The sequence below is a fragment of the Sinocyclocheilus anshuiensis genome, unplaced genomic scaffold (genome assembly GCF_001515605.1).
Source record: "Sinocyclocheilus anshuiensis isolate Anshui unplaced genomic scaffold, SAMN03320099.WGS_v1.1 scaffold1360, whole genome shotgun sequence".
Taxonomy (NCBI): domain Eukaryota; kingdom Metazoa; phylum Chordata; class Actinopteri; order Cypriniformes; family Cyprinidae; genus Sinocyclocheilus; species Sinocyclocheilus anshuiensis.
The window spans coordinates 178,681-190,406 of record NW_015546110.1 but is presented as its reverse complement, the minus strand read 5'-3'; the positions used below and the strand labels follow the sequence as shown (position 1 = coordinate 190,406).

The 11,726-nt window shown below is 38.8% G+C and overlaps 1 protein-coding gene across 2 annotated transcripts in view; it reads right to left on the bottom strand.

The window, feature by feature from the left end:
* The window catches only part of LOC107700653 (DNA topoisomerase 2-beta-like), a 46,476-nt gene that overhangs the window by 5,133 nt on the left and 29,617 nt on the right, over positions 1-11,726 (bottom strand). For both annotated transcript variants that reach the window (XM_016502385.1, XM_016502386.1), the window contains exons 22-31: positions 10,612-10,746; positions 10,317-10,517; positions 9,448-9,643; positions 9,128-9,219; positions 8,392-8,547; positions 7,483-7,566; positions 7,202-7,399; positions 2,694-2,841; positions 2,447-2,614; positions 1,240-1,420 (exon numbers count right to left, since the gene is read on the bottom strand). In XM_016502385.1, the coding sequence (XP_016357871.1) occupies positions 1,240-1,420; positions 2,447-2,614; positions 2,694-2,841; positions 7,202-7,399; positions 7,483-7,566; positions 8,392-8,547; positions 9,128-9,219; positions 9,448-9,643; positions 10,317-10,517; positions 10,612-10,746 (1,559 nt within the window). The remainder of the gene's footprint in view (positions 1-1,239; positions 1,421-2,446; positions 2,615-2,693; positions 2,842-7,201; positions 7,400-7,482; positions 7,567-8,391; positions 8,548-9,127; positions 9,220-9,447; positions 9,644-10,316; positions 10,518-10,611; positions 10,747-11,726) is intronic.

Sequence of the window (11,726 nt, the reverse complement as noted above, 5' to 3'; positions counted from 1 at the left end):
ATTTCTTTCAATGAAGACTTTGCTCCTGCTGGCATTGGCCTCCATCAAGAGGGTAGGGGACCTGCATGCATTTTCTGTCAACGATTCGTGCCTGAAGTTCGGGCCGGCTGACTCCCAGGTAACCCTGATGCCCCAGCCCGGCTATGTGCCCAAGGTTCCCGCTACTCCCTTCAGGGATCAGGTGGTGAACCTCCAAGCGCTGCCCTCGGAGGCGGCAGACCCAGCCCTAGCTTTGCTCTATCCCGTCCGAGCCTTAAGGTGCTACATAGACCGGACGCAAAGCTTCAGGACCTCACTGTTGAGCTCCTCCGTCCCCTCGGCAGCCAGACGTGGCGGAGCGTCCGGCGCCAGGCCTTCACTCGTTGAATCCTCGAGAACCGGTAGAAGGCTGGGTTCCATATGTAAGACCTAAGTGGATCCCATATGTGTAAAGTCCACGGTATAGCCTCGAGCCCGTGTTTAACCCGGCAGACTTCTGCCATTTAAAGGGGGTTATAATCACCTCCATTCTTCCATATGCACCTAAGGAATGTTCATATGTGTATTTGCTTCCGAAACATCCTTCGGGAAGGTTGGAGCTTCCGTAACGTCCCTGTTCCAAGTAGAACGGGTACGTTTTCCCAGTGTTATCCAGTCTTACTCATTGGGTAGTGCCATAGCAGCAGTAGCTGGTCCTCTTGTGCAAGCCCTGGCCTACGCCAAAAAGTAGGGGCGAAGGTGGCTTCCACAGGACACTGGAAGGGGCAGTAGCTGTGGCCTTTTGGTAGGATCCCAATTCGTCGGTCATCCGAAGTGATGTCGAGAGTGACCGACTGAAAGGGAACGTCTCGGTTACGTATGGTATGGTCATACGTAACCGAGACGTTAATGAATATTACTCAGTACTTAAATGTATAATTACACTGTAACAAGAACACCTTAAAATAAAGTGTTACCTATAAATGCATAGTAAAATTTTACATTTAAATAGTAAAAGTAAACAATCTGTATTGTATAAAGCACTATAGAAATTTGACTTAATGAGTTGAATTTTTACAGTACAGATTTTTATGAAGTATTTTTATTGCATTACAGTAAAAAGAAATGTGTTTGCTTGTCATGAAACTAATGTCACAATGCAAAGCTCTTAATGGTCTTATTTTGTTTACTCAAAAAAATGCAATTTCTGAAATATGAACCTAAAATGTTTGTTACAGGCTTTGAGAGATTCACCCAAAAGTGAATATATAGACAACATACAAATTAGTAAATGTTGTTTTTGGAGGGAAAATGTCATCGTCATCATCTTCATCGTCGTTGTGTTGCTCTGTGTCTTTACTGGAGCGAACAGGTGACGCTGAAGCATCATTCTCCTGTTCTTCATCACCATCCTCCTCTTCCTCCTCCTCAGAGAAGTCAAACGTGTACTTGGCCTTCACAGCTGTGAAACAACACAACACATTTCAGGTTATACATTTGTGAAGCGTCATTTTAACACGATATGAGTACGTTACTTTTGTTGCAAAATACTCAATCTAAAAATGTTCACATATACACTACCACCTCTGCACTATTTTCAAAAACTCAATATAATCTTTCAGGAGCTGGTCAATTACTTCTTGCATAGATGTTGAATGGGTCATTCCGTGTCAAATCAACCAAATTTCAGAAACTTCCCTGGCTCAAATGTTTGATTTTGCTAATATTTTTTCCCGAAGAAAGATAAACATGAAAGCCAAAATATTAAATGTTATGGATGAATATTTACTGAGTAATGCACTATTTTGTAGAGGGTGGTCAAAATGGCCATTTTCACCTGAGATTGAGAGCCAAATTTCAGGGGGTTAAAATTACTTCAGAAAGATTGCAGTATCATAATGTTACTTTTACACAGAGATTGATAGGTCTGTTAGTAAAATCTGTTGACTTTAGCTGTCTTCGTTGCATTATGTGCCATTGGTGACCATTCAAAAATTGGGAAACAGCACTTTTCAAGTTTTTTCTCCAAAGTTTGCATGCCCATAACTCAAGAAGTATTAAAGATATCTTAATGCCCTTTAAGACATTGGGTCTTAACAGACTTTCCTTTTGGCATCTTCATTTTTAAGGCCCTATATGGTTCAGTTCCAGAGATATTGGGATCTCAATACGGCTCCAGGAGTAAACCGTGTAATTGAACGCATTTTCAATGGTCAGAAACCAAATGTGGGTCTGAAGAACAAATAATGTTGATACTATTGATGTATCTGGTTGAGTTGCCACGAAATGACCCAAATATGTTTTTTCCAATCACCCTTCATGTGTACATAACAGTCCAGCCCACTGATAGCCATGCAAATATATACGGTGAAATAAAACTAATTCTGTATCGGCCTACTGTTGCATGACATGAACCGTCATATCACCAAACCTGATTTAAATGACGAAAACATTAGCAGTACAGAAGTGTTGATGGAAGCACACACACCTGAGGCTCTCCTGTATGAGGTGTCTCTGGGAATAACAGGTTCATTTTCATCCAGCTCATTGTCGGACCGATCATTATCAACTTCATCATCATCTGACCACGGATTCCTCTTCTTCACTTTCTTAGCTGGACCTTTAGGAGCGGCTGGCTTCCTTTGTCTTGGAGCACCTCAAATAAAAATATTAAAAACATAAGCCGCATCTGAAAGTAAACTGAAGTTAAACAGAGTGCCAGTATTTATTGTTACCAGGTTCCTTCTTCTCTCTCTTCACCCGAGGAGCTTTGGGTTTGGCTCCTGGATTGGGAAGGCCGGATGGAGAAATGAGGGAATTCTCTCCTTCATTGGAGCCCAGCGCACTGTCCTCATCAAACTCCAGCTTCATGTCTACCTCAACCTGACACAAACACACATCTTTAGACATGCACAGACACCCTACCAGACTTTTATTAGCTGTGCTTCAGCCTATTTAGGTATAATTGATATAGGGCTCCAAACAATAGTAATATTGCGATTGTTATTAGTTTATGTAATAACATAAACTGATAACAATCGCAATATTACTATTGTTTATCACAGATAAGTGCTGTTATTATTAATAATACGCAATTTGCCTCACTTTAGTTTATTTGACAGTAAAGCACAGAGTGTAAGTTGGGGTGCTGATGTAACTTTAATTACATTAAAAACATCAATGTCTGTAAGTGTAAAAAAACTCATTGTTCTGCACCAGCTGGACGGTTATAAGATTAGGCTGCATTTAAAATGCACCTTAAGTCCTGCATAGAATTAATACCTGTTGCACCAAATAGGTGTAGTGCTAAGTTAAGGCAGATGTGAAGTGTAATGAACTGTAATATTTATTGTCGATTCGTGCAGGATAAGCGATATAAAGCTGCACACTAGGGCTGTCAAATGTTTTTTTCGAATTTCGAATATTCGTCGAATTGAAAATAAAAATCCAAATTTTTAGGTGTGCGTTAAGGAGGCAGCCTTATCAGTGGCGCACGAGATGCGATGACGATGTAAATGTCACTGCATTATAATGTATTTGTTAGCCTATCCAGTTAAAGCCACTAGATGCGGCGGCGCTGCTGTGTTGTTAATTACAAATATTGCGGGAAAAGAGAACATCAATGCGGAGATGATGTTGTTTACGTCAAAACTGAAACCAAGCCGTTCACACAGAACACATATTTCGCGCATTTTCTAGAGGGACATCTTTCACCATTGCACTCGCGTCTCGCACAAGAGAACTGCATGTTTAGAAAGCCATGTAAAATTAATGTAAAGTTCAACTTTGAAAAAAACATATCTCGAGACTTTATGGCGGGGTTTTTTCCCCACCCCACTGCAACGCGTGTTTTTAAATGAAAAATGTACTCTGTGTGATTGGCTTTCGGCACTTTGTATTAAACCATGCATACATACATGATCCTGTTTTTTTTTATAGTTGTTTAAGCAACTTAATTAATTATAATTGGTTTATAAACATTATTTTAACATTATGCACTTTTAATCACAGATAGTCATGTTATCTTATGCTTTGAAGAAACGTGTATAATATTTTGCTCGATGCGCCCTCTTTGTGGCCTCAGGAGAGAAGCCAAAAGCTTTTCTTCACCCTAACTGAAATTATGCATTTTAAATTTGAATATAATTTGAATTTTGATCATATTTAAGTACAAAATTCGAATTTAGTTTTTCAGCCATTTTGACAGCCCTAATGCCTACTGGGTATTCCTAAAGAACTAATGCTAAAGCCGCTCGGCTCCGAAGCGAAAAGCTGAATATGCGTTGCATCTGCTGCCTACTTATACTCACACTGTGATCAGCGGCAGCTGGATGCAATAATCGCATGCCAATGTGCATTGGCTCGTTTAGTTTACACTCGAAGTAGATTGGTCTCTCTAAGCGAGATCCCAATTTCGTCGGTCATCCGACGTGATGTCGAGAGTGACCGACTGAAAGGGAACTGACATAACACAACATTTATTTCTGTATGTAATTATGCAGGGAATGTTAAATATGTCTGAGATTATTAGCAAAAATTGCATACCACACACCATCTTGTTCAGAGGGACAGTATAAATGCTTGGAAATAATATTGCACGTCTTTAAGTCCATTTACAGCCAGCAATATGTTTCTGAAGAAGTTGTGAATCCTCTTCGTACTCTTGGAGAATTTGAGAAATAATAATTAAAGAGCTGCAGGCTGGACAGCACAAATTCTTTGGCTTTTTATTAACATGACAGTTTGGCTAGGAATTAAGTGTCATTTGTATATATATTGTTTAATTAAACATTAATTTAACTATGTTTAAGTAATATTTGAAATATATGTTGTCAATCAAACCACTGTTGAATTATTTAAATTAATTTACTATCCTAATAAAAACAATATTTTGTAATTACATAGCCACAGTGAATAACAGTACAAGGTAAATTAAGTATGTGCACCGCTTAAAAACAAAACATAAATCTGTATTCAGATTTCAGAATGAGCACTTTGACATTTGAAGGACATGTAGCTCACTCACACTTTTCATAAGTTGGGGAAATTCCTGACATAAATAAATAAAGCATTTACATGCTTAGGACGTTTGCATTGTAGGAATGTACAGATAGACTCGATGACTCGTAATGTTTACTCACTGAAATTAGATGGTGTGGTGGCTTCACTTGTTATGATGTCATTAGTAGTAAATGTAGGTTTGTAACCAATGTTCCCTTTAATTTTGTTTCTTCCTGAGCAAAACTTTTCTATGTTGGGCAGACATTTCGTCCACCTGAGAAAAACATTTTTATACCAGACCCGTACAGAGCACACACAAAAATGTGTGCAACTTTTAACTTTAATGTGCTATTTATTAGTGCTGTGTTCGATACAGGACTGCGCTTAATTTGAATACAAGAACACATATCTGCTAAGTGTGCTACTTATTTTTGTCAACCTGGCAACCCTGTGCACACGCTCTCTCTCCACTGTGGATAAACGCGTTTGCGTTCTGAAAACACCGGTTAGCTTGCAGTTTAGCGATTTCCACTTTAATATTCTATTCTCAAAAAAGTGTGATTTATCAAGTGTTCATTTATGAGAGAGAGCGAGAGAGAGAGGCTGTGTATGTATGAATTACCACCATTTTGCCATGTTTCTCTATTAACAGTGAAGCTGTGGATTTAATTGCTTTTTAATAACGATGATGTTATCAGCTCCTTGTTGAGAAAGATAATGTAGCTCTTCAGCGATTAAGCTATTTTATTGATAAAATTGCGGGGCAGCGCTAAAAAGTTTGTCTGAGCGCTGAAAAGAATGTATGTGCGCGTGCGCGGCGTGATCTGATCTGTGTGACTAAACGTGCGCGTGAGGTACAATGAAGACAGCGCATTAGTTTAGAACTCTTCTAATTTTTTTTTTTTAAACGTAGGGTGTGTTGATTTGTGCAATGATAACCTACCAGCAATGTTAAGATGATTTTAATATTTTAGAATGAGTACATTACAATATAAATTTATTAGAACCAGTCAGGTGTGTTGAGGCAAGTTGGAGCTAAACTCTGCAGGACACCGGCCCTCCAGGACCGAGTCTGGACAGCCCTGGGCTACAACAAGGTTTAATCTGGCCGCAGACAAAGTCCCTTTCGCCACAGAGGAACACTATGATATAAAGGAGGCTGATATAAAGAGACGTAATCTCCGAAACAGAGCTTCCCACTTGCGCAATACGGAAATATGCCATTACCTATATTGTACTGTGGTACAGTTATGGAGGCCCTTCATAATGCAGAGGTCAGCTGCCTGCTCTGCCAATAGTTAGAAATGGCACTATGGTATGCAGTATTTAATAAACAGCTGTTTTACTAAATTCTGCTGAGGTGAAATTCAGTGCAGTCCCGTATCGTGATACGTATCGTATCGTGACTTTGCTGGTGATACACAGCCCTACTATTTATATTTAATTTGACCCTTGATGTAACTAAATGATGCACATTTTAGGTTACCTGAGAAAAAAAATTTTTACAGTGCTGTTACAACAATAACATTCTATTAAAAATATTTTCTTTTTACAACTCTTGCAGAACAATACAATTCTTTATAATATAATATAATATAATATATGAAAAATTCTCATGAATTCCTTTTGAGGTCAATTATTTGAAGCCACTCTTCTTTAAAACATGATGTTTTATTTTGTCACTGCATTTGCGTTGGCTCTTGTGTTGAGCTATTTCGTCCGCAACCATTAAATGGTTTCTATAGCGACTCAATTGGAGCACATTCTCCTTCTATGAAACCTGTAAACCGCATTCACCGGTTCTAACTCTATAACAAGGTCGGTTTGCCCGACCATTGCACTGCGTTTTGTCCTGTGCGCAGCATATTATTTCTTCTGCTGGGCCACAAACTTAAGTAACTTAACCAACACAAAGCGATGTGCATGTAAGAGGAATACAACCATATTATATTATTTGGATGTATTAGGCATTTTACATGCATCTAAGCTACATGCGCAGCTTAGAGGGAACATTGTTTGTAACCCCTGCAATGTGAATGGTGCTGGCTTACACCAACACTATCATGATAACCACAGATAAAATCATGCATTTTTTCTGAAAATACAGTATAACTGCATTCTATTACTCCTGTAATACATTTATACATTGCATGACTATATTTACAATAACATTCAGTATGAATACACTACATTTGTTGACCGATATAGATTTAGTTTCATCCTCACACACACTCATCGTTACCTTCTTCTTTTTGGTGAGTTTCTTGGAGGCGTCGGCTTTCATAGCGAGTGTGACCTGTGGCTCTATCCTGCGTCCAAACGGAGAGGGCAGAGTTTCCTCCAGATGCATCTTCTTCACTTTAGGTTTGCCCACCTTCCCTTTCACCAGCTTCACGGCCTTCCCAGAGCTCACACTCTCCTTCTCCTGCTCCTCCACACGCTGGAAGAAAGACAGAGAGAAAACTCTCACACACTTCATCACACGCATCTTGACTCAACCCGATGTCTATGAAAGAGACTCACATCCAGCTCCTCGATGAAGACGGCCAGATCTTCCCTCCACAGATCTTCTGAATTCTTCCTCTGGAGTTCATTCAGCTCTGCTTTCTACATAAACCATTGAAGAGCAACACTCACAGTTAAGACTGAAGATTCTTACCCACTACTGTTCAGTGTGCATAGCTCACCACATGATTTTTAACAGGGTTTGTGAAGGTATCATCAAATCTAATTTAATGCTTTTTAATCCCCCACAGAAACCCTGTTTAATGATTATAAAACGGAGAGTTCCAGTGCTTGATTCTGATTGGCTGAGCTGCGTTTGAAGCTGTTGTAAATTACTCTACAAACATACACATTTGTTTACGTTTGTGTGTTGCTCGGCAACCACTTTGTTGCAACCACAACTGATTCTGAGGAACTACATTGTTTGGTGGAAGAATACTGTTTTTATTAATATCATTACACTTTATTTGCTCTGTTTTATTTTGTGAAATTGTACTGCGTATATGGAATATCCATTTTATAAAAGCATTAAGTCCCGGGAAGCTGTAGTTTACAGTGAATTTATAACAGCTAAGGGGGTTTTAAGCACTCCGCTTTGCGTCGTAACCGCCCCTTAGCTATTATAAATTCACTGTAAACCACGGCTTGTTGGGGCTTATTGCTTTAACAACTAAAATTTTATCTTTTCCTCACACAAAGCTATTATATGACTTCAGAAGAATAGATAGAATAGGGGTGGGCTCGACAGACAGGGACCATATAAATTAAGCGGGATAAATCACAACCGCTTGGTGTTGGGTGGTTCTTTGCCTACACGTCGTGCATTAATTTTGTTTAATGCACAGCAAGCCGTGGGTTATTCCTTACAATATAAAACTGATATGAAACATTTAATGTAACACTGATGGCTGTAGGAGATATTAGTACCTTCAGGTCTCTCTGCTTGAGGAGTTCCTCGACCTTCTCCTTGGTCAGACACCACAGAGGCATGTTCAGAATGTAGTTAAAATTCGGCCCAGAGGAAGAGCCAGAGTCCACTGAGCTGTCACTGTCGTTACCATCGCCGTCCTCATCCTCCAAAGACTAACATCATCATCATCATCCAGCCAAACAGAGAGAAACAGCCAGATATGAACAGTGAGTAAAAGTTCAAGCACTACAGGCACTAGAAACTATATAATCCAACTTACTATAATATTGTAAATATAAAAAATGACACAAAAAAATCCAACTTAGCCATCACAGTACTAAAAAATTTAAATAAAAATATCCAACTTAACAGCCATCACATCACTAATGGTCAGGCTCAGGATTGTTCGATTGTTCATATCGAATATCAAGCACTGTCTTGACTGTCCACTGACTGCATGCACAATTCAGAGGCATTTATCAAACAAAAGTAATTTGGCAGAACAACATCAGATCATATCGTCAAACTTTAAAAAAAAAAAAAAAAAAAATGCACAAGAAAAATGGGTTCATTGTAAGCCATAATCTTCTATGACTTTGTCTTATTTATTTAATTTATTTTAGTGCATTATTTTTATTTTTATTTTAGTGGGTTTGGTCTTAATGCATAGACTTTATCTTAAGGCATGAGCTGACCTCTAACAGATGCATACATACACAAAGCTGTATCTATCATCAATGTTTCCTCACATACCTTCTCCTGGGCTTTGTTCCAGGCTGCAACGGGGTCGGATTCGTATCCTCTTTGCACCAGCATTCGGATCAAATCTCTTTTTGACTTGTTCTCTGGTAAATTAATACAAACCATTAAAACACACCGAGAGCACATTTATTTTTCATTATTATTTTTTATTTGTTTTAAACAGATTTCAAATGGATCTTCATTTATTTGTCCTCTGCAGTAAGGCCGTTATTAGCAACCAGAGAGATGAGAAAATACATATTTCAGAAGAGGATGCATCATTACATTACAAAGATCTTAAAATCTGACACGCGTATGGATAAACATCTCACCGATTGATATTTTTCCCTCAATCTTCTCCAGCACAAATCGTGCCTGGTTGGAGAGTTTGGCTGCCTCAGCACCCAGACTACCCACCAGCCAGTCCTTCCTCAGTTTATAATAGTGCAGGCGCAGCTCAAAGAACTCCTTCAAGATATCCTGCACCGACTCATAGCGCTTCAGACAGCCCATGTGATCAAACAGCACCTACAGACCAGAGAAGAAACGCACGAGGCAAATAGAATCACATTACCGGTTTCACAACAAACCAAACACTGATGACACATTATTAATAATCTAGCAGTGTTTTTTGCATCATGTTTTGGTGGAGAGTATGTTTTAAAATAATTTTTCGTCATGACTTTGAAAACATGCAGCGATGACAGGGATCATTTGATTAAGTAGATGAAAATAAAGTGCAAGTTGTACAGCGCTAAGCTGTCAATAGTGTCAACAGTACTGTAATACAATGTTGTTAATGCTTTTGTGTTTATACCTACCGAGTACTCAAAAGGAAAAAATTACAAAAATGCCTAATACATCCAAATAATATAATATGGTTGTATTCCTCTTACATGCACATCGCTTTGTGTTGGTTAAGTTACTTAAGTTTGTGTCCATTAAAATCTGCACTAGGAGAACTTTTAGCATGGCCACATCTTTAAAGGTATGCTTTTGGCAGTCTAGCGGTTAATAAACAAAACTGCAGAACACTGCAGCTACAGCTACTTCGCTCTTTTTATGTGTATGACGAGTCACGCAGGTACTGGGCTACTCCGCAGCGGTTTATGTTTCCGCAGATTGTTTCTGGCCTAATTATGAATCGTGGTGTGAAATGGCCTTAGCTTGATTCAGGAGCTTCAGGAGGGGAGGTTCGTACCATTGAGTTGCAGGTGAGGGACGACTGCAGTTTGAAGACCTTGTGGAGACCGGCTGCCTCTGCCTGTGCAAGCTTCTCCTCTGTCATGCGCACCACAAACTTCACTGTGCTGTCGGTGTGGTACTCCTTATAGTCATTGATCAGAGGAGGAGTTTTATCTGTTCCTTGGAGCATGGGCTCCAGAACCGACTCCTTATACGCCTGAAAGAGAAAAAAGATGGCATTTCTGGCATCACCAGCGTTCCAGTAAAGAGATCCAGCTTTACAGCATCAAGACTTCTGCAAGTGATCTTACCTGAGTCCAGGTGCGAACAGGAAGTTCGGTAATCTCAATGGTATTTTTGTCCAGGACAGACACTTCTCCACTGACCAAATATTGGTTCTGTCCCAGCACATTAATGGCACCTTTGAAGTTCTTGTAGCTGGGCAGCTAACAAAAACATGAAGAGATGCAGAGAATGAGTGATTTAAACTTAATTATCAAAAATTATCAATAGCTATTCACCTCTGCAAATTAGGCCAAATTCCTCTAATAAAAAAAAGTAAACCGTAATAAAAGAAGAACAAAGAAACTAATTACGAGCAATAGAACAAGTAAATTTAACAGAACAAAGTGAGTGCTTAAAAGGGTCCTTGATTGTGATTTCACTTTTTTAACTTTAGTTAGTGTGTAATGTTTCTGTTTCTTTTACAGAATTCACTTTTTAGGCCTACAACAAACGGCTGGTAGGGACTACAACGAGCTTCTTCCTGGGTTGACATCACAAACCCTGAAATTTACATAAACCCTGAAGTTTTATAAAGTTTTATAAAGTTTGCAATATTAACAAAAATAACTGTTTTTGAATAGTTAAAATCGTCCGCTTGGAATTATAAGGTTCTATCTGCATTTTGAATAGTTTTGAGTTATTGAGCTTCAAAGTTTTTGCATTCCATTCGACTGTGTAGATAGAACCTTTTTGTTTTTTGAATAAAAATTCCCAAAATGTACACAATAGGGATGTCAACGATTAATCGATGATCAATTAATTGTCGATAAGAGATGCAATCGATTAACGCTATCGATGGTCGATTAAGCCGTTTAATTTTGGGCTGCGCGCGGCTCATGTGCAAAACACGTGTGAGCGGCTGTGAGTGACGGTGACGGTATGCATCATCATTCACTAATTTAAACGACGATCGATCATGGAAATGATCGAAAATTGACATCGCTAGTACACAACATTAAAAAATCTATCACATAATGTAAATAAGTTTTCAGAATAAGAATATGTGAATAACTCAATTTTCACAAAAATGTTCCAAGGGGACGAAATAACTAAAAGCAGTGGACTCCTTAAAGGGGTCATATGATGTTGCTAAAAAGAACATTATTTTGTGTATTTGGTGTAATGAAATGTTTATGCGGTT